Here is a 24,853-nt window from a genome sequence, read left to right on the forward strand (position 1 = left end):
TGCCCAATGACTGCTACAGCAGCAGCTTTGTTGAGTGCTATGGTTCAGATTTTTACACTACCTTGGATGCTACCACCTCTGTGTTCAAGGTATGTTCTTGGGTGACCTGATGTGCCTTATGGGGAAAATTTTGGCATTTATTGTAGTAACCCACATAGCTGTTGGTGGAACATCTTTCAGTTTCTTTTATCAGTTTTGGAGTAGTCAGTATTTCGTTCACTCCTTGTAGGTTGGCTAGGTATAGGTCCCTACAGTTTGCACACTTTCATGGCTTTGTCTTTGTTTTTTTTGTTTTTTTTTTAAATTAAGCCACTACTTGTTCTGTAGAAATCTTCTGGTATTGAGACCACATGTTTTTAGATAAATAATGAGTTTAATAAAATAAACAAATATACCCTTCAAGTTTTCTAAGTCATCAGACTTACATCATCAGGGGGACTGGCAAAAGTTATACACACACAAGAAAAGTAAAAAAAAAAACTAGAAACAATTAATTACACATATTGCATGTTATCGGAACTTCATAATTGGTACATACAAATAAGTAACCAGAATTTCAAATAATGTTAAATTAATCACTGTGTATGTGTTGGGACAATGCTAGTTGTTACTGTCATGTTCTGTAGCTTGGCACATGTCTTATTCTAGGTCCATGGTAGTTAGATTTTTAATGAAAGCAGACCAGACTTGATTGAAGATTAAGCCTTGATTTTTGCTACATTGGGAATCCTTAGCATTTCAGGTGCTTCCTTGAACTTTCTTGTAAAACACTTATGATCAGTATAAGGCATTGTTGTTTGTTGCCAAACTACTTGATGGCCGGTGTTAATTGTATGGGATGCGCAAACCTGATTTATGCTGTGTTCTTTTTTTGACATCTTTTATGTGTTCAGACATGCAGATCTTCTCCCAACCTTCCAGTCTGGCCTACATAGCAAATGCTACAAGGATAATGAATCTCATAAATGCCTGGTTTTTTCCATGGGATGATGTGGAGGTTTTGGTGTACTTGGAGATTTTATGCATAGTAAAAAAGCCACTTTAATGTTGTACTCGCAGAGCAACATTGCCACTTTGCCTATAACATTCTTGATATATGGTAGCATGACTGCATTGTCTTGATTGTCTTGGATTCATAACTATTGAGGGTGAGGTTATGCCTCAGGTAGTGCAGTTCTTCATGCTTGTTAATTGATGTACTGGACGTATTGTATCTCTATCTGGTAATGTTTTAATCATGCCTATCTTTTGTAATGGATGATGGTGAAAAGTGGCATGTAAAAATCTTCCAGTAATGGTAGGTTTTCTGTATGCTGAAAAGGTCAAATCTTGTTTCTTTTACGTTCGACAAGGATATCAAGGAACGGTAATATTTTGCGATCTTCCAGTTCAAGAGTGAATTTTATGTTGGGATGCAAGCTGATAATCTTGAAAATGAATTAAGTCATCCATTGTTCCTTACCAAACAACAAAAATATCATCAAGGTAACATAACCAAGTTTTTGACTTCTTGTGATAGTTTTTAATAGCATCTGTTTCAAAATTTTCCATATATTTTCCAATGTTTGTCCTTAAATATGAAAAAAAAAATGTTTTCTATCCGGTGTTTGAATAGTCTGACTGAGTCCATTGTGAAAGAGTTTAGAAGCAGATCCACTGTGTCATCCCTAGGTACGTTGGTGAAATGGCTGATTACATCTAAACTTGCTAGGATGTCTGAAGGCTCTGTATTTAAATATTTTACTTTTTAATAAAAATGAAAACCATTCTTTACTTACGATTCTGTCTTTCCTATGTGTTGGATCTACCATGTTCAACAGATTACTTTGCCAAGTTTGAGGTTAGGAGATCTCTCCCATTTACAGTTGGCCATAATGGAATATCTTTCTTGTGATTTTTGGTGCTCCATAATTTCTTGGGACTAACAGATGTTTTGATGGTAAAGATTTTTTTTAAATTCTTCTGGCTAATTTAGGTAACTTTTTGATCAAGTAATTAGTTCTATTATGTGTATGCCATGTGGGGTCTCTGTCTAAGGCTACGTAGGTATTTGAATCTTATAATAGGGTGTTCATTTTTCTTACGTATTCATCTGTGTTCATAGGCACTGTTGCATTTCCTTTGCTTAAATAATTACCATGTTTTAATCTCGTAATTCTTTAAGAGGCATTGCTTGTTTTCCCTATATTCAATGCATCAGAATTCAGCCATGAAAATAGTATTGATCTCCTGATATTATTTGCCGATTTCCACCAGAATGAGAGGCATTGGCTGTTTGTGCATACTGCTAGCTTTAATGGGGGTTTAGCCTTTGGTTTTGGAGAGCTATGGTAATTTCTTTCATAGGCATGGTTTCCATGATGCCATATAGTACTACCTTCACATTCTTCTTGCTTTTTAGAACAAAAGTGTGATATGGGATGTTTTTGCCATCCAAAAATTTGGTCAGTGCATGGTAGTCAGCTACCATTTGTGACTACATTTGGATTCCCTTATCCATATGTCTAGTTTTGGAGAAGTTGATTTTTTGACTTTTGAGGGCTGTTAGCCATTACTGTCCCTATTCTTTGGCTCACAGGATAAATGGAGGAACTTTTTTTGGAGTGATAGTTTATATATACATAGTTTGCAGTCTTGGTACATATTGGTTCCTTGTATTGTTTTAATTATTGATTTCACAGAATCCATATTTGATTCCCAGTTATTCCCTTGGTCATCTTTGAGCCAGTTGAAGATTGCAAAGTTGGAACTCGGATCCTTTATCAGTGCCTGGGATGGTTTGCACTTGATCAGGCAGGTTAGTCTTGAGGAGTGCATTTAGTTTTCTGAATAGGGCAAACCTGCTCAAATTCCAGGCTTTCACATGTGGGGATCACTCATTCAGAGTTAGTGATTTGAAAGTTAAATTAATGTAGAAATAATATATTTTTTGTATACAAAAAGCAAATTTATTTATCAAGTTATTAAAATACTCTGGATCACAGATGGTTGTAGAAAAGTAACTTGTTTGTTTAGAAAGTGAATTAAACTAGTAAAATTATATTTGTTTTAATCCTTCATCCATTAGTATACTTAGTATATAATTAGTATAATCTGCTTTCTGACCAAAGTAAAAAACTTTGCAGCTATCTCAAATCCAGAATATTTTCATAATATGGTGATACACCATTTCACTACTTTTATATGGGAAAATATGTAACCTTTGCATTCATTGAGCTTTTAGTTTCTCCACGACAACACAGTTGATGTGAAGGTAACAGTTTCGATATGCAAATAGCCTAGTCATTAAGATCATGTGCAAACTCTTGTTGCTGACACTTGGATAAAGCATTAAAGAATGTAATTTCTTGTTTATTATAACTTTTAACCAAGCAAAAAACTTTTTACATATAGGAGTGCAAGTTGGAAAAATTATAAAATTAAAGAAATTGTGAAAGATGAGTTTAATAGCAAGATGGTCATATTGAAAAGAATAGTGTGCTTACACAGGGTCTTTCATATGGATAGAATTTGAGGTAGACCAACTGGAGAAGCTTCTGGTGAGTGGTACAGAAGAGAGACAAAGAGACAGGAGAGTAAGAAAACAATATTGCATGGTGATTTTTTTGGGATAGAATGAAAGGGATATTGTATTTGCAGGGGGAAGAGAGAACAGGAAACATTTCTGAAGATTGGGTTGGAGTAATTCAGTAAATGCACCATCTTACTCCAATCAACACAAGTAAAAAGTCAGAATTTGAAGGAGATAGTGCATTTACTATCTGGTGTGAGATAAAAGCGAGCAGGATAATAAAATATATAGTTAGCTGCTATAGGCCAAGAAATGCAAAGGGAGATGTAGATGACATACATCAGCAGCTTAGCTCAGTGACTATGGGACAAGTGATGATTATAGAGAACTGTGTGGAGCATAGATTGAAAAGAAGGAAGAAATGGAATTTATGCAGCTACTGAGAAATGATTATCTGAAACAGCATGTGGTGGAGGGGATTCAGAATTGTGAGTGCTTTGTGAATGAGTTTAAGTCAAGAGATGTTAAGCATTGTGTGAATATTGGTTGGTGTAGGCTTCTTATGAAGAGTCTTTGAACTCTGTGAAGATACTTGCATAATAATGATGTCAGAGTAATACTAATCATAAAATAATCTCTGGTGGAAGGAAACCTGTGGTATTTCAATAATTAGAGAATTTCCAAAATTATAAAATTTAGAAGTTTTTGGTTTTCATTTAGGAATTTACATTTTCTGAAATGTTAGAATAATTACTCAGAACAACAAAACATTACATAATGATTTATTATGTAATGATAGCATTTTTAATATATAGACAGCATTTTTAATATATAAAATTGCAGTATAAGAAAAACAATTTTTTTCATTCTACCAAATTTTTGTAGCATTCTCATAAGCAAGAAGAAATTCATAGTTTTCTCGAATGGAATGACAATATCATTATAACTAAGATTGATAAAGAACATACTGTGGGACCACAAGATAAAGAATAGTTTGGGAACTTCAACATTATTATGAAATCATTCCACCTGCTGCATTAATATTTTATACTACTAAGTGAAGGCAATTCTTGGAAGAAACAAATGATAAATAAGATTCATTAATAATATAATTTTTAAATAATGGCTTCACACATATAAGAAAAAACTAAATATAATTTATTTTATATTATATTATATAGATTATTATATAATCAATTTCACTTAATGGATACAGTGAGACCTTGATGTAGAAAATATTTGATAGTTATCATTCCTCTTCCAGATTGCAATCTAATGTTAAAAGGATCAGCATACCCTACCTTAAAGGAACATCTGAACACATAGCAAGGATCCTTTGCAGATATAATTTGTATATCCCCTTCAAACCAGCCCAGAAGTTGTCTTTCTTACTGCTTATCAACGATACATTATAACCTCTATCCTTTAGTGTTTATCAAATATCCTATTCTTGTCATCTTTGCTACTTTGGGTAGGCTGGCTGTTCTGCTATTATTACAATCCAAGAACATCAGGATTATATGAGACTTCTGGAATCTTGAAGGTTCAGTCCTTATCATGCCATCAACACTAGGCATAGGAGTCCACTGGAGCTGTACCGAGATGCTGCACTACACTAAAAGTTCAAATTTGATTGTCTATTTTTTGAATCATGTGAAGCCCTATGTCATCATCCTAATCTTAATTAGACAGACTATGCCTATCTCTAAGTTTTGGGAAGTGATTGCTGATAATTGTTTTTAATTTTTTAAATTAATTGTGGGTATGGGAAAATGGATATCAGTTCAATGTCAGTAAATGCAAAGTCATGCACTTTGGCATAATTAGATATCCAATGTCGTGTTATATTGGTGGGATTATGGTAGAAGAAACTGATCATAGTAAGGATCTTGGAGTGTTAGTAGATAGCAAGTTGAAGTTCAGGTGCCATGTAGCAAAGATTGCAAATACAACTCAAAAGATAATTGCAATGCTGAAACGAACTTTCACATGTAAAGATAAGGATGTCATTTTGCCTCTTTACAAGGCTGCGATATGATCTCACTTGGACTATTGTGTGCAGGTCTCGTCTCCTGGTTTCCGTGGTGATTCTGATATCAGGATTGTGGAATACTGATTATGAAGACAGATTGAGAATTTGTAGACTGCAGACACTAGCAAACAGGAGAAAGATTGGTGATACGATTGAGACTTACAAACTTCTGAAAGGGTCATACAAGATTTCAGTCAATTAAATTTTTCATTTTATGGACGGTGGGGAAAGGACGAGAGGGCATTCTTGGAAGCTGAGAATGAATGCTGCTAAGAAGGGGGTGAGGACTAGATTTTCTCTTAGAGTGGTGCATGATTAGAATGGATTGCCATTGGATGTTGCCCATGCAAGCAGTGTGAATGACTTCAAGAATAAGTATGATAGCTGGTGTGTGTAGTATGTGTCCTCCCTTGGTGAGTCCCTGACTCTCTGGAGGTCTTCTTGATAATAATAATAATTAATTATACATCTATACCCATGTCTCTGAACTCTAATAGTGTTTTTTCCTACTTCCAGCTAAACAAGACAAGATATTATACACATGCTGTATGGCTTGTTCTTGTATTCAGAATTTAAATGTTGTTACCACTTCTTCTGCATTCTCCTTGAATGAAGCTCATGACATATTGAGTGAAATATATTGGAGTAATAAATTCTATTTAGTTTTCTCTTAAATGTGTGCAGCCGTTATTTGAAAAAATTATACTACTCAAAACATTCTTGAAGTAATCAAACCATCCACATTGTAAATAACCTTCTATGTTGCAAAAGTCTTTCACTACCTCATCTACTGACATTGACTCTGATAGTTAAATTTTTTTTCCCTCATAGTAAATGTGAATCATTACTTCCAGTGTTTTTGCATTTTTTCTTAATTGTCCTTCATCCCAAAGTAATATACACCAGTACCCACTATGTTACCAAAACACTATATATGAGTCAACCAATGAAAAATATAATTTGTGAAAGGATTTTCAGAGTGGAATGTTAAATTGATTACTGTGCACAGATATGGTCACCAGGTTACAAGGAGATTGGAAGGCAGTTGAAAACATTCAGCAGTGAGTAACCAAGATGATAACTGGAATTTTTCACATTGTGGAATTGGGCATATTATTATTATTATTATTAATATTATTACACCTTCCATGGAGTCGGCAGACTCATTGTGGGAGGTTCATTCAACTGACAACATATTTATCATATAGAATCTTAAAGTCCTTAACACTCCTTGCATTAACACATTCTGTTAATGCATTCCATTCACTGACAATTCTCCATGTAAAAAATCTACTCCTCACACCCTTCTTCACCACACTTTTACATAACTTCCAGGAATGACCTCTGGTTCTTCCCCTTTCACCTTCTACTCTTTTTATAATCCCCTCTGGATTAATCTGATAAAATCCTCTAACTTAGCATCTCTATCATATCACCTCTTTTCCTCCTATCCACCAAACTCTGCAATCCACATCTCTCCAACCTCTCCATAGTCAGCATTCCAAACTCCTGATATTATCTTAGTCACTCATCTCTGGACCCTCTCCAATGTCTCCACATCACATTGAAAACCAGGTAACCTGATCTGAGCACAATAGTCCAAGTGCGGTTTGACCAGTGCCTTATACAGTGGCACAACCACTTCCTTATCCTTGCATGTTAGAGTACTTCTTATCATAGCAGCACTACGATGTGCAACCTTTACAACACTAGCAATATGCCCTCTAAACTTCAGTCTGCTGTCAACCATCACTCCCAAATCTCTAATCTCATCCTCTTCCTGCAGTATGGCACCATCGATATAGTACACAGCCTTATTTTAAAAATTTTATGGAATTTACAACCGTGTTAAAAAAACTTTTTTATTATCCCAACGTTTCGATCTTCACATCAAGATCATCATCTGGAGCATACATAAATATACAGGATAAGCTGAGTTACATCATTGACTGTAAGCTAGAGAAACAATGATTTGATCACATGTTATTCTACTGGCGGGAGAAAAAAAAATTGTAAATTATATCAAGCTAAATTCTATTTTACAATGACAGGAATAAACATTCTTTTAGATGGTTTTCTTTCAGAAACAATTGGGGTCCTATTTTTAGTATTACAATTCTTATTTTTGATTTACAATACTGGATTTTCTACAGTCCTGTTTATAGTTGTTCTTAGTGAGGAAGGTCGAATATATACCTTCCGTATGGTTGGGATTTTTAGACCATCATTATTGTTCAGGTTGGGGTGGTTGATAATAATCTCACAAGTTTCCTTGAATTTCTGTTCATACCATGTTTTAGTGTGATGTAGACAGCTGGTGGTTTTCCAGTCAATTCTGTGTAAGGTATTCAGGGCATGATCAGAAAGGCCAACTTCACCATAATTATTATATTTAATGTGTCGTTTATGTTCCTTTTGTCTAATAGGAATTGTGCGTCCTGTTTCTTCTATATATGGTATGTTGCAAGTACAATAAATCCGGTATACTCCTGGGTGGGCTAGTGGAGGGAGTGGGTCTTTGGATGAGTTGAGTAAGCTTTTTAATTTTGCAAGAGGTTTAAAGGTGGCTTTGAGGTTGTACTTTTGTAGTACTCTGTTTATTTTGTCTGATATTCCTTTAATCTAGGGAATGGTTATAGTTTTAGTGTAGTCTGGTTTGTCTTTGTTTTTTATTGTGGTTTTGTAGAGAATTTTGTTAATAGTGTTTTGGCTGTATCCGTTTTTTTGTAAGTTATTACTGATAATTTTAAATTCGTCTTTCAGTGCCTGTTCACTGAACCTGATCGTCTGAGCTCTGTTTTTTAGCATGTTGATTACACCTAGTTTTTGTGTTGGGTGGTGGTAGGAGCTTAAGTATATATATTGTCCCATATGTGTCGGTTTTCGGTAAACAGTGAAGGAAAGATTGCCCGAGGGAAGACGTGTGACAAGCGTATCTAGAAACAGAAGTGTGTTGTGGTTTTCAATTTCAATTGTGAACTGTATGCGTTTGTGTTGTTTGTTTAGGTGGCTAAGGAATGTGTCTAATGTCTGGCGGCCATGAGACCAGATCGTGAAAACATCATCAACGTATCTAAGCCAGACTTCGGGTTTTAGAGGGGAGGAATCTAGGGCTAGTTGCTCAAAATGTTCCATGTAAAAGTTAGCAATAGGGGGGGGGGGGGATAATGGCGAGCCATGGCTGTGCCTTCTTTTTGTAAGTAGAAGGCGTTTTGCTATACAAAATAACCTGACCATAATACATGCGCAAAGAGCATTGTGATATCTGGAGGAAATTTGTTCTGTAGGAGAAGGATTGTGTCATTGATTGGTACATTCGTAAAGAGGGCAAAGACATCAAAACTGACTAATTAATCATCTTTTTCTAATGTAATGTCTTTGATGATGTTTATGAAGTGTTGTGTGTTTTTGATATAGGAGGGGGGAATGACCTACCAACTCCTTGAGTGTTGCCGCTAATTTTTTGGCTAAGTGATGTTAGGCTATCAATTCCTTCAACGATAGGTCTTAGTGGGGTGTTTTCTTTGCGACTTTTCAGTAGCCCGTAAATTCTTGGGGAGCGTGCGTAGTGAGGAAACAGTTTTTTGACTGTATCTTCGGGCCATGTGGTAATTGACTTAAGTAGTTTCTCTGTTTTGTTTTTTGTTCTGTTAGTTGGGTTGTAGTTAACTAATTTGTATGTGTTATTGTCAGAGACCAGCAGATTCATTTTTTCTATATAAGTGGTACGGTTTAAAAATGATAGTGGCATTTCCTTTATCGGCTCTGGTTATTGCTATGTTCGGATTTGTTTTAAGTGATTTTTTCGCTGTTAATTCGTGTTTAGTTATGTTGCTTGTTATTGTTTTGTTATGGTTTAAAATGTTGGGTTGGCAGTTTCTATATGTATTTTGTCTGCTATGTTATTAGGTATGAATCTTAGGCCTCTTTCCATATTACAAATAACTTCAAGTTTGTCTATCGATTTCGGTGCTATAGCAAAATTTAAACCTTTGTTAAGTATAGAGATTTCGTCTTTGTTTAGAGCATGGTTAGATCGGTTGACTATGTTATTGATGAGTGATTGGTGGCTCCTGTTGTTTCTTGCTTCTGGTTGGTTGGTTGTTGTTCACTGTGGCAAACTTTGAATATGGCGGCTGGTTTTGTCGTTCTTTTAGTCTTTGGAATTTGGAAATTAGGTTTTCTTTTTTCGTTTGTTGGATGTAGTTTGCTGTGTTGTCCGTAATCTTTTCTAGGATTATCCAGATATCTGCATTTAAGTAGCTAGACAGCTCTGTTTTTTCTTTTAGTAGTTGGTTTTGTGTAGCGGCTAGGTTCTTTCTGGTAGCTTGGATCTGCTCTCTCAGTAGTGCTTTCTCCATGTGGTGGTATATTCGTTGTGCCTTTGTTGAAGTGAATTTTCTCTTTAGCCTGATGCAATTATGAGTGATATTGCTGTCCCTACACCGTTTTAAAAGTTAACTACAACCCAACTAACAGAACAAAAAACAAAACCGAGAAACTACTTAAGTCAATCACCACATGACCCAAAGATACGGTTAAAAAACTGTTTCCTCACTACGCGCGCTACCCAAGAATTTACGGGCTACTGAAAAGTCACAAAGAAAACACCCTGCTGAGACCTATCGTTGAAGGAATTGATAGCCCAACGTATCACTTAGCCAAAAAATTAGTGGCAACACTCAAGGAGTTGGTAGGTCATTCCCCCTCCTATATCAAAAACACACAACACTTCATAAACATCATCAAAGACATTACATTAGAAAAAGATGATTTATTAGTCAGTTTTGACGTCTCTGCCCTCTTTACGAATGTCCCAATCAATGACACAATCCTTCTCCTACAGAACAAATTCCCTCCAGATATCACGGCGCTCTTTGCGCATGTATTACGGTCAGGTTATTTTGTATGGCAAAACGCCTTCTACTTACTAAAAGAAGGCACAGCCATGGCTCGCCATTATTCCCCCCTATTGCTAACTTTTACATGGAACATTTTGAGCAACTAGCCCTAGATTCCTCCCCCTCTAAAACCCAAAGTCTGGCTTAGATACGTTGACGATGTTTTCGCGATTTGGTCTCATGGCCGCCAGACATTAGACACATTCCTTAGCCACCTAAACAAACTCATACAGTTCACAATTGAAATTGAAAAACACAACACACTTCCATTTCTAGATACACTTGTCACACGTCTTCCCTTGGGCAATCTTTTCCTTCACTGCTTACCAAAAACCGACACATACGGGACAATATATATACTTAAGCTCCTACCACCACCCAACACAAAAACTAGGTGTAATCAACACGCTAAAAAACAGAGCTCAGACAATCTGTTCCAGTGAACAGGCACTGAAAGACGAATTTAAAATTATCAGTAATAACTTACAAAAAAACGGATACAGCCAAAACACTATTAACAAAATTCTCTACAAAACCACAATAAAAAACAAAGACAAACCAGACTACACTAAAACTATAACCATTCCCTAGATTAAAGGAATATCAGACAAAATAAACAGAGTACTACAAAAGTACAACCTCAAAGCCACCTTTAAACCTCTTGCAAAATTAAAAAGCTTACTCAACTCATCCAAAGACCCACTCCCTCCACTAGCCCACCCTGGAGTATACCGGATTTATTGTACTTGCAACATACCATATATAGGAGAAACAGGACGCACAATTCCTATTAGACAAAAGGAACATAAACGACACATTAAATATAATAATTATGGTGAAGCTGGCCTTTCTGATCATGCCCTTGAATACCTTGCACAGAATTGACTGGAAAACTACCAGCTGTCTACATCACACTAAAACATGGTATGAACGGAAATTCAAGGAAACTTGTGAGATTATTATCAACCACCTCAACCTGAACAATAATGATGGTCTAAAAATCCCAACCATACGGAAGGTATATATTCGACCTTCCTCACTAAGAACAACTATAAACAGGACTGTAGAAAATCCAGTATTGTAAATCAAAAATAAGAATTGTAATACTAAAAATAGGACCCCAATTGTTTCTGAAAGAAAACCATCTAAAAGAATGTTTATTCCTGTCATTGTAAAATAGAATTTAGCTTGATGTAATTTATAATTTTTTTTTTTCGCCAGTAGAATAACGTGATCAAATCATTGTTTCTCTAGCTTACAGTCAATGATGTAACTCAGCTTGTCCTGTATATTTATGTACGCTCCAGAAGATGGTTTTGATGTGAAGATTGAAACGTCAGGATAATAAAAAAAGTTTTTTTAACACGGTTGTAAATTCCATAAAATTTTTAAAATGAATGCTGATAACCATGTAACCCTAAAAGAAAGGATTACACAGTCTTATATTTCTGCACTCCAAAATATAACACCTTACACTTATTGATATTAAAACTACAACCCACTCTTTTGTCCAAGTAAAAAGTATATTCAAATCTTCCTGAAGGGATTCAGCATCAGCAGTGCTACTTATAATTCTTCTCAACTTTGCATCATCAGCAAATAATTGAAGATCCCCAGGTCAGTCCACATGATATATATCATTTACAAACCAATCAGGTGCCCAAGAACAGAATCCTGGGACCTGCTATTGGTTACCCTTCTTTTTTTGAGACGCTGCTCCATCATACACAACCTCCTGGTATCGTTCAGAGAACCAATCTCTGATCCATCTAACCAATATACTATCTATTCCCATCCTCTTCAGCTTGTTCACCATGTGGTAATCTATCAAATGCTTTTGCGAAGTCTAAGAATACCACTGTATATGGTTCTCCCTTATCTGACACACTCGTTATCTTATCATAAAATGCAAGTAAATTACTGAAACAGGACCTATCCTTTACAAATCCATGCTGACCATCATAAAGAATGCCATGTCCATCAACCCAATTCTGTATTCTATTCCTTACCAATCTCTCCAACACCTTGACCACAACTGCAGTTATACAGGCTGGCCTATAGTTGGAGACTTCTGTCTTAGAACCATGCTTGTGGAGTGGTACTATTTTGCCTTCTCTCCACTCCTTAGGAATCCTATCTACTGCAACTTTCATTAAATAACCAGGTCAAGAGCATAACTAACTGTGGTGCACATTCCTTAAGCATATGTGGTAATATGTTATCCATTCCCACTATGATCAATAGACATGTTATAGTGAAGTGAGCTCACTTCACTATAACAAACAAGACTGCTCTATAAGAGTTAACTGTTAATAGCAAATATATCAACACTTTGAAATTAATTAGTTCATTTCATTTTGTTAGATGAATTATATTTTCATTGCATAAAGGTTTATTTGGAAATTCAGTGCAATCACTAGGGGTGTTCATAAAGAAAATATTAACTATCATATCTTTAGTTACTGACAGTTTGTATGCATTAACATTTGTTTTGTATTCTTGTTTGTTTTCAGAAATGGGAAGCACAGACATATGTATAAAAAGTACAGCACTCACAGATGGTGGTGCACCTTTAATATGCCTTTCAACTGGAAAATCATATGCTTTCAGTAGTGATATGGGAGCATGGTAAGTTCAATATTTTTTCCCCTAATTAATAAGAGACTGTAGTCTCTCTACATGACATTCAGACAAAGTGTATTAAATAATTTATTTTCTATAGAAGGAGAAATTTTCACTATGTGTTATATACTAAAAGGAATTGCACCCATAGATGGATAGACAACAACATGATCCTCTGTAGAGGATGGCATGATTTTATTAAATATTCCTCATGCTTTAATTGCTCATATTCTGTAATACAGTGACAGGCAGAGCTGGTTAAAGGGGAATGGATATACTATGGTATTTGACAAAATATTATCAGAGGTTGTTATACAAACTCAAAAGGATGGATATGTAATATAAACTTATGCCGTGGCTGACTGACAGGTATCACAAAGTGATGTATGGTATGCTGAGTATGAGGAGGATGACCAGTGATGAACCACAGGATTCTATACTTTAACCATTGTTTAACATTATATGTTGATAATACTGGTGATGGTTGATGGGGGGATATATCTGATTGTTTATTGTTAATGCTAAGTTAGAGTGATGAGGAATGCATCTGATGCATTCCTCATCACTCTAACTTAGCAGAATCTCTGCTGGCTGATGTGAACAGATTGGCTCTATGGAAAGCAATAGTGAATAATATTTCAGTTGCCAGTTGTATACATTTTTGGATAGTTGGCATTACAGGCAGAGTATTATGTTGATGGGAATTTGTTAGAAGTAGTTAGTCAATGAAGTTAGAAATTTGAGGGATTATTGTGGATGGAGAGTTAAAATTTAGGAGTCACATTACTAAATTGGTTAAGTTATCACATCAAATAACAACATTATTAAAGAGAACACTGCTGTAACTGTATTAACATGTATATTGATAATACTGGTGATGGACGATGGGGGAGATATCTGATTGTTTATTATTAATGCTAAGTTAGAGTGATGAGGAATGCATCTGATGCAGAATCTCTTCTGGCTGATGTGAACAGATTGGCTGTATGGAAAGCAGTAGTGAATGATATTTCAGTTGCCTGTTGTATTTTTGTATGACTTTTGCTGTCTTTGCACCAATAAACTCCTAATCAACCAACCAACCAACATATAGGAATAAGGAAGTTATCCCCACCCCTTCCCTACTTTCCTCCAAGGCTTTGATGAGATGACATCTGGATTACTATGCACATATATGGTCACCAGGTTACAAGGAGATTGGGAGGCAGTTGAAAACATTCAGCAGTGAGTAACAAAGATGATAACTGGAATTTCTCACATTGTGGAATTGGGCATATGATCAATCCATATGCACAGTTGATATGATAGAAACTTAGATGTTAGTGAGGGGATCTTACAGTATAGACTCGAGTGAGATTTTGTTTGCATATGGAGGTAGAACTTGGGATCATTATCCATACATTACAAAATATTGAATTAATTTAATACAAATTTTAATCCTTTCCTAGTGTTGTTTCACTCCATTAAACTTTTAACATGAACTTGGAGTCATCTCTGGAATCTCACTAGGTACATTGTTAAGAAGCATGTGAGGTCTCAGTTCTTCTTGTGTGGAATAGATGTGGAATATTAGATGTTCGTGCATTTTTAGTAAATGTATTAAAGGAGAGATATGATAGGTATTTAAGTATGAGTATCTAAATGGGCTCCTCCTCAATAGGTCTTTGAATTTCTTTAAGGAGCACTCATAATAATAACAATTATAATTAACGAAGATCTGTGAGGGCTGTCCTTAAAACGTACTGCAAATTGCACCGATTCTTGTACCTTTTATGTTGAAAATTTCTTTCTCATTTATTAAGTGCACATATAAAACCCATCCAGGTCTTTTTTCATAAATTCATATTTCTTGATGATGATGATCAGGGATTTCTCCTTACAGCCATCTGATCTAATGGTCACCTCTGACATTGTTTTATTTTAATGCTCTCTCTCTCTGCAAAAACTCTTTGATTATTATCCCAGAACTTTACTCCTAAAATAGTAAAAATTTTTGATCTTATAATCTACTCAGGTTATTTTGATTAGAGAATTAAAATCTACATACTGATTGAAAGTGCTGTCATAGGTTCTCTTCCTTGACTAACACAAACTGAAATATCTGGTGGATAACTCTCTTCCCCATTCATCTTCATGGTTCCTTTTGGATTTGCTATGTATATGATATTTTTGCTATTTGATCACATCCAGAAAATGAATTGCCATATGTCTTTCTAGCAATATTATCACTTTTCATCATCATTAAATTTCTGCTGTGTACCTTCAAGGAGTGTCCAGACTACTACAGTAGTACTACATGAAAAGTTTACATTGTTACTAACTTTTTATCAACAATTTTCCTCCAAATTAGCCTTATTTGTCAGGACTTCAATACTGCCTTCTCTAATAACTGGGAGAAAGGAAAAATTCTTCCACTTCTTTAATGGAACTTTCTGTAAGACCAAGAGCACAAATGTCTCATGATCATATTCTTCATTTTAATTGATGTTTGCCCATATCATTCTATTTGTTATTGCCTACCATTCAAGAAGAAGATTAACTTCATGTTTAGCATTTGATACTGTAGTTACTCCTTCCTGTCCTCGATCATTGTAATTATAGTCTGAATATGACATTTTGTGGTTATTTAGAAGAATCTTACCTGGTTTTGTCAGTTACTCGGTTGATAACAATTAACAATCACTATGGGAAAAAGAGAATGCTAGTAGTTTGCCTTTCTTAGATATCATTCTAATCCATAATCTCCTCTGGCGCTTTGTCCACCTCTGTCATCCAGAAACCTGCTTTCACTGGCAGATGCTTCAAGCTTGATTCTGCCCATCATCCTGCCCAAAAATAGGTATTGTTAAGACTTTGCTTAACAGGGCTCATATTATTTGCTATCATCTTCATTATTATATTACAAGAATTCCATGGTGTTAAGCATGTAGTTAAATGGCTTTAATTTATGTAAAATGCAACATATAGATTATTCATACTGTCCTGCCTTATGTTACAGATTATTCAACACATATTTTTTTTGTTTAGAGGAGAAAACACATATTAGGGGATAATAATTAAGAAACTTTATTTAGTTATTAAATTTTTAGACTAGTTTTTCACTTTGATCACCAAAGGATCTTCATGGGCACAAAGATATACAACTCCACTTCTGAAAAGCCTGGATCCTGAAGTCCTTGCTGCCACTCTTTGTGGTTTTGTTGGACTTTGCTCATTATGCTATTGTCTCGTACATTTTAGGTAAGGCAAGACCTGTTGTGCTTTGGCAGATGATGGAGAGGATACTTTGATGAGCAGATAAGGATAGTTCATTTTTGGTGTGGATTAAAGAAAGTTTGCATGTTGCATTATTTTAAGAATGTGCGAAAATTTTTCTGCATCCCTTACATACTCCAGATATGTAAGGGATGCAACCGAATTTTTTGTCATCTGGATTTGAGAAGCAGACAGTTATGTCAGAGAAGGAAAGCTATTAGCTTAAAAACAAAAGTGTTCTACATGCAACTGATTTCAGAGGATATGCTAGTATGGTCCAAACAACACACCATATACTGCTGAGAAGAGGTGATGATGTAATTGATGATCTATCCACCATCAATTTTGTAATTTCCTCTGCAGGTCACTATGTTCAGTGGGATAGCGTTTTATGTGTTCACTTGGTAGCACAAAGCATAGTCACCTTGTGAAAAAAATTGCATATGAACAATTTTGCACATTATAAACAAAATTACAAAAGCTGTGTATTTTAGAGAAAACAACAGTATCTTCATTTTTATATGATTTAATGATAAAATTATCATCATCACAACACCAATTACGGATATAGATCATATTAGTCTGTTCCGATGTCATTATCCATCTAATATCCTTTTTTGAGGTCTAACCAGCCTTCTCTTTCCAATTGGTTTATATTTTAAGAAGCTGAATCTGGTATAATCTGAAAACATTATCACATTTGGAACAAAATTCATTTGTACTTTCAAGTCGACAACATATGCACTGATGAATAAACGAGTTCAACATGGCATGGAATAAAAAGCCAGGTTTGCCCAAGGCAACATACAAGGAGCCTTGCCACAGGAAGATATCATGCATATACTTCCGTAAGATTGCTCAGCAGACTGGAAAAGCAGTCATTCTTCAATCTTCTGATCTTTCTTTGCCTACGATTCTCAATTGATATCTTTTCAGTCCATCTGAAAATCAGTTGTGCTTTGACACTCCTTTCAAGATGAATATCTCTTCCAGAGTGAAATTATAACAATCGAGACATTACATGAAGCAATCTTATGGAAGTATGGATGATATCTTCCCTGTGGCAAGGCTCCTTTTAGGTTATTCCATGCCATGTTGAACTTGTTTATTCATCAGTGCTTCCGTTGTCGACTTGAAAGTACAAATGAATTTTGTTCCGAATGTGATAATGTTTTCGGATTATACCAGATCCAGCTTCTTATCTTACTGATGATATCAGAATGTCCAAACTGGCCTAGGAAGTGAAGATGTAGGTCAGTGTACATTAGGAAATGTACTCTGCATAATAAAAGCAAAATGAATAGACTGTACACATAAAATTGCTTCATGTAATGTCTCAATTGTTATAATTTCACTCTGGAAGAGATATTCATCTTGAAAGGAATGTCAAAGCACAACTGATTTCCAGGTGGACTGACAAGATATCAATTGATAATCGTAGGCAAAGAAACAGATCAGAAGATTGAAGAATGACTGCTTTTCCAGTCTGCTGCAATCTTACAGAAGTATGGATGATATCTTCCCTGTGGCAAGGCTCCTTGTAGGTTGCTTTGGGCAAACTTGGCTTTTTATTCCATGCCACGTTGAACTCGTTTATTCATCAGTGTGCCCATTGTCGACTTGAAAGTACGAATGAATTTTGTTCCGAATTGTTTGTTTTATTATTTGTTTAGGATATTGGGTGTTGGCCATTCAGTTTACATGTTCTACCCATTTTTATTGTTTAGTTTTTTTCTATTGATTTTGTTTTTAGTTCTTTTAAAATATCTTTGTTCTTTTTTTTGGTCTAATAATGTGTATTTTGCAGTTCTTCTCATAAATCTCATTTCACTTGTTTTTATTCTTGATCTTGTTTGTTTATTGCCCAAATTTCATTGTCATATAATAATGTGGACACTGCTAAAGTATTGTATATTTTCAAGCATGTTTCTTTTTGTACTATATTTGGGTTGAGTGTTCTATTTATCTGGCCTATAATCTGTAAAAAATGTGAAGTTTTTAATTTTATGTCTTTTTCTCCTTCATATGATATTTCACATCCAAGATAACTGAAAGTATTTATCTCTTCTATTATTATTAATAACTATTTTACTTCTAACTGAAGTTTGTCCACAAAATGCCATTATTTTAGTTTCATCTATGAATATTTTCATTCCAAACTATTCTACTATAATGTTAAAATTATATATTACTCTTTGTAAATCGTCTTCCTTATCCGATATTATTATCTGATCATCTGCAAATAATAGCTTATTTATTTTGTTATTCCAGGAAATTTCTATACCTGGATTGTTTAAAGTGTTCCACTGTATTAATATTTCATTAATATAAATATTGAAAAGTGTTTGAGACCGAGAACATCCCTGTCTTACTCCTTGGTTTATGGATTGTTTTTCGGACAGTTTTTCACTTATTTTTATTTTTATTTCATTATCTTTGTATACACATCATCAAATTCCTGCCATGTACCCTCAAGGGGTGTACAGGATATGATAGTGCTACATGAAAAAAATTACATCATTACTAACTTCCTATCTACAATTTTCCTCCAAATCAGTCTGTTACTTGTCAGGACTCCAACATTATCAGATCTTATATTTCTATCGTCTAAGGCACTTTGTACTGTATCAATCCACCTATATCTTGGTCTTCCTCTGGGTCGTTTTGCTGCCAACCTGCAGAGAACGCTTGTTTTGCTAATCTTTCTTCACACATTCTGTTTAAGTGACCATACCACCTGAGATTAGCTCTGCTAACGCATTCCTGGATGCTGACAATGTCAAGTTCTTTCCTAATATCCTCGTTTTTAATATGATATTGCCATTGATGCCATCTCTTCATGCCTCTAATCTTTCTCAGGACTCTCATATCTACGGTCTCTAGTCTTTGATCAGGTGTTTTACTTCTGACCCAGCTCTCAGATCCATAAGTTAAAACTGGTTTGAACACTGTCTTGTATATAGCTAATTTAGTGTTCCGACTAATTTCTCTTTTATTCCATATGAATTTATTCAATTGACTTCCCACCATACCAGTTTTGCTGATTCTGTTGTCTATTTCTATATTGAATTTACTATCTTCACTAAAAATTGTGCCTAAGTAGCTGAAATGTTTTACTTGTTCCACAGTTTCTCCATTCACAACACAGTTGACATTTTCAATGATTCTGCCTATTTTCATTGTCTTTGTCTTTTTATTGCTGACCTTCATACCATATCTATTACAACAGTTATTCAATTTAGTCAGAGAATCTTGCAGACTTGTAGCGGATTTATTTAGAAGTATAAAATCGTCTGCATAAAGCAAAGAGTTGACATTATCATCTCCAATTTTGATATCATGTTTAATACCACTTTCCTTCATAATGTGATCCATATAGATAATGAATAACAGAGGGAATAATGTACATCCTTGTCTCACACCAGATTTAACATTAAACCATCTTCCTGTACTTCCTTCAATTCTAACTGCTTGCTTACAACTCAAATAAAGACTAAGTATTGCTTGATATAATGCCCCATTGACACCATATAACTGCAGCATATTGAAGAGCTTCTCTCTTGGCACCTTGTCATATGCCTTTTCCAAATCGACAAAACTTAAATACAGATCTTTGTTATATTCCCATGATTTCTCCACTATTTGTCATAAAGTGAAGATCTGATCCTGACAGCCTCTATTTGGCCTGAATCCATCTTGTTCTTCACCCAGCTTTTCTTCCATAATTCTTCTCAATCGTTTCTCAAGTATACTTGCATAGATCTTGCCAGGAACACTTAGTAGGGAAATACCTCTGTTTCTAATAATTCTCACATTCAATTTTATTTCCCTTTTTATATATGGGTACTATGAGAGCTCTACTCCAATCATCGGGAATTCGTCCCTCTGTCCAGGCTTTCTGAACTATGCAGTGCAGCCACTGTAAGACTTTTATGCCACCATATTTCTGGTCGAATATCATCTACTCCTGCTGCCTTTCCACATTTTAAGTCTTTGATGGCTTTTTCTACTTCAAGTATGGATATATATTCCTGACTGCATGCCTGGTCAGTGTTTTTTTTTTTTTTTTACCACTGTACTGTCATCACTGCTTGTTTCATTTAGCAGTTTTTCAGAGTAATTACTCCATACTTCAAGGATATCTTTTTCTTCCGTTTTCATGTCACCTTTATCATTTCTAACTTCTTTTACAGCACTCTTTCCTCCATTCCTAAGCTTCTTCAACAACCTCCAGAATATTTTGCCACCTTCTTGATATTTATTTTCTATATTCTTGCCAAAGTCCTCTCGTGACTTTTATTTAGTTAGTTTTACACAGTGTTTAGCATTCTTGCATTTGTTTCTGTATTCTCTAAGAGCACAAGCTGACTTATTTGCCAGGAACTTTTGATATGCTTTCTTCTTTTCCTTCACTGCCTCTTTAACTTGAGTGTAAGAACTGTTCGGCAAAGACTGCAGGAATTTGGTCTAAATGCTAGAATTCCATGAAAAAAGCCATCTTTATCTCTCAAACAAAGGTTGAAAAGATTAAACTGGGCTAAAACCCGTGTTAACAGGACAGCGGAACAATGGGACAGTGTTATTTGGAGTGATGAGACCAAAATCTCCCTGTTTGGTAGTGATGGCATAAAATACGTATGGAGAAGAATCGGAGAAGATCTGCATCCTGATTGCATTACACCTACCGTGAAACACCCACTTAATGTTATTATCAGGGGTTGTATGACATCAAAAGGTGTGGGCAGAATTTGCATGATTAATGGGAATATAAATGCCTAAAAATACATAAATGAAATACTTGAGCCCAAACTGAAGCCTTCCGCAAGTGATCTTTTCCAAGATAATGAAGCATTTATATTTCAACAGGATTCATCTCCATGTCATGTTGCTGCCGTGTGCAAAAATGTGGTTTCAAGATAATCATATTCCACTGCTGGAATGGCCTGGGAATAGACCAGACCTTAACCCAATCGAAAATCTATGGAGCCGACTAAAGAAACTTGTTAGTCAGAAGCAACCCACCAATAAAGCCCAATTAATAGAAGCAATAATTCAATCTTGGTTTCACATTATAACAGCTGCAGAACTAAAAAACTTGGTTCACTCTATAATTAATGCTAAAGGTTACCCAACTAAGTATTAACTCACATTGTGAGAATTTTTGTATATCTCTTTTTTTTCTGTGTTTCACTTTTCTTCTTTATAACACTGCTGTTCTAATAAAAAAAATCCGTCGTAAAAGTTATTGCATTACATTCTTGATTAAATTATCTTTCCACTGATATATAATTTTATGGTATTACGCCAAAAAAAAGTGGTGTTATGAGCCATCAAACCTCAGAAATACACTTTTTCCAAAAGGCTTCCACAATTTTGGCCACTAGTGTATATTCAATATTGCATGTAGTAAGATATTAGGTATATTTATTCTTTGTAATATATCAAAATATATATCTTTTCACTTTGCCAAATGCTTTTTCATAATCTATAAACAAAAGATGAGTTTCTAAATTAAATTCTCTTCTTTTTTTCTATAAGTAGTTTTAAACAAAAAACTGCATCCATTGTGAGAATGTCCTTTACTAAATCCATTTTGACATTCTAATAATATTTTTTCACTGTATATTTTCAATTTTTCATTAAGTATTCTACTATATATTTTGTAGCATGTATTCAATAAACTAATACCTCTGTAATTAGCAGGTTTTGTGTATCTCCTTTTTTTAAATATAGATATCACTATACTTGTATTCCATTCTATTGGTATTTGTCCATTTGTATATAGTTTATTTAAAAATTTTAATAATCTCTGATGAAATTTTTTTCCAGCAAATTTATACAGTTCAGAGTTTATCCCATGTACTCCTGCTGATTTGCCATTTTTTTATTATACTTAGTTTGTCCTTTAATTCTTTCATTGTTATTATATCATTTAAAGCAGCGTTTATCTCAACCTTTCTAAGCCCAAGACCAGTATAATGCCTAAAACAATTCTATGGACTTGCTAAGTTATGTACAAGAGACGTCCAGAAAGTAAGTTCCGATGGGCTGTCTGAGAAAAAAAAATATACTTTCAAAAAAAACTTTATTGGAAATTAAAGTAGACATCTTGTACTGCTTTTCTACATAATTTCTGCCATTGTTCAGACACTTATCATAATGGGGCACCAAGAGTTGTACACCTTCATCGTAGAAGGTTGCCGCCTGTGATGCACACCACATATTGACTGCTTCTTTGACCTTGTCATCTTGAAACCGTCGGCCACCAAGGAAAAATTTCAGATGTTTGAACATGTGAAAGTCGTTTGGCTGAAGGTTAGGACTATGTGGGGGATGATGGAATTGTTCTCAGCCGAAGATGGCAAGAAGTTGTTGTGTTACGCTGGCCATGAAACTTCTGGAAATTGCTGCGAGAGTAACGTCATAGTGAATCCTCTATTCTGTTGAATCTTCTCTTCAACCGAACACACCAAATCATCAGTCACTAAAGATGGTCGCCTGCTCCATTCATCATTGTGCACACCTATCCTTTCTTCATTAAAAAAGTCTTACCCATCTTTGTACCATTGAATCACTCATTGCATGTTCTTCGTAAACCTCAATAATTTGCCGATGAATTTCAGCTGCTTTAATGTTCCTCACATTCAAGAAATGGATAACTAACCTAATTTCACATGCAGCGGGTGATTCTATTTTCTTAGATATTATAAACACACATTAAGAAGCATACGCACTGCGAGAATGTCTGAAAATGGCACCAACACCTTGCTAAGGAATTAACAAAACAGCACGCATGCACACCATTGCGATTGCAGCACTGCAGTGAAAATATTTAAAAATGGAACTTACTTTCTAGACTTCCCTCGTAATTTTTTTTTAAATTTCAGGAAATTCACTTCTCATTGAAGGCGAGATCCAGAATCAAGCTGAACTAAGATCACGGAATTGCATTTTAAGCCCACTGTCACTTGAAATCTCAATTAATTGTTCTTGTTTCGATGACGAAAGGTTGTTCTCGTGACTGTAAGCCTGAAATGGATCGTGAACCCAAAGAAATTTCTTATAAAAGTTATTCGTAAAATATGTTTTACGAATAACTTTTATAAATATGTTTCAAAATTCTGTTTCAGAGTTTTGAGGTGGTCACAAACCCTTTCCAGAAACTCAGAATCAACAAAAATATCATTTTCAACTAAAAAGGATTCCACTGTTGGAAAAGGTGCAAATTGTCTGGCTTTTACATAACTAATCCATAACACCAGTTTTTTCTCGAATGCCTTTATTTTGTCGTAGGCATCAAGAACACTTGAAGAATTTCCCTGATGGGAGAGATTTAGATCATTTAATTTCGAAAAAATGTCTGAAAGATGGATAGTGTTGATAACCATGCTTTGTCAACAAGGAGTGACAATCATAATAAACATAATCAGAATTATGTTCATTTACAAACAATAAAACTTCGTGCCTTAATTGAAATAACCTTGTTAGTACTTTGACCCTGGAAAGCCAGCAAATTTCAGAATGAAGCAAAAGTTGTATATATTCACTGCCCATTTCATCGCAGAGTACTGAAAATAACCTGTTATTTAATGTTCAGTCCTTAATAAAATTAACTAGCATCACAGCGTTGTATAGCACAGTTTTAAATTCTGGTGGCATTCCTTTGGAGACTAACGCTTCTCTGTGTATGAAACAATGTATACCCAATTCATATCCGGAGCTACTTCCTTGACCTTAGAAACAACCCCCACTATTCCTACCTGTAAGGGCACAAGCTCCATTCGAACAGAAGCCCATACATTTTCCCCCCCACTAGATGCCTGTAAAAAAAATGTTTTTTTACAGGTATTTTGTAGGTTTTCGCTTTCTTCTAATCATGTAAGAACACTTACTGGTGTTATTAAAACACTTAAGGAATTGAACAACGTAGTTAAGGATATAAATTAAATTATACTTTAATAAATATTTTCCGATATTTCAGCAATGTCACATTGCCATCTTCTAAAGGAACTTACAAAAAAAGCACGTGCACGTGGGCACTACAAACACAGTAACTGGGAATGAAGCTATTGTTCTCCTAAAAGTCCTGATGGTGCCCTCTAGCGGGCTAAGTAGGTGTTCTTGGCCGTTGGGCTGAAGGTCTGCTGATGTAAGCCTCCCAAATTTGGGGCAGTCGCATACAACCAAATTTGTTGAGGTTTGGAGAATTTCTTAGGGCCGAGGCCGATTCCATAAATAGTCTTTCGTATTTGTATTTGCTACAGTGTATTACTGTAGCCCTCTTCCACCGTATTCTGTGGCGTGTATCCAGAGCATGGTCTGCAAGACCAGAATGGCTGTACTTGTGAAACCGGATGTAGTCCTTGTGTTCAGAAATTCTGATATTCGCTGTCCTGCCTGTTTGGCCAAAGTAAGACAGATTACAACTGCAAGGGACCTGGTATACACCAGGTAGGTCTAGGGGAAGTGGTTGGTCTTTAGTGGAGCGGATAAGGGATGCCAATTTTCTGTAAGGTTTGTAACAGGGGGTCA

General features: G+C 35.2%; 1 protein-coding gene across 3 annotated transcripts in view; it reads left to right on the plus strand.

Annotated features, from left to right (window-relative positions):
• The window catches only part of Hira (histone cell cycle regulator-like protein), a 429,854-nt gene that overhangs the window by 376,043 nt on the left and 28,958 nt on the right, over nt 1-24,853 (plus strand). For all 3 annotated transcript variants that reach the window (XM_090400974.1, XM_090400975.1, XM_090400976.1), the window contains one exon: nt 12,958-13,072. In XM_090400974.1, coding sequence (XP_090257100.1) covers nt 12,958-13,072 — 115 coding nt within the window. The remainder of the gene's footprint in view (nt 1-12,957; nt 13,073-24,853) is intronic.

This window comes from Typopeltis vanoorti, chromosome 11 (assembly GCF_054136105.1).
Source record: "Typopeltis vanoorti isolate ZY-2024b chromosome 11, IOZ_Tvanoo_1.0, whole genome shotgun sequence".
Lineage (NCBI taxonomy): Eukaryota > Metazoa > Arthropoda > Arachnida > Uropygi > Thelyphonidae > Typopeltis > Typopeltis vanoorti.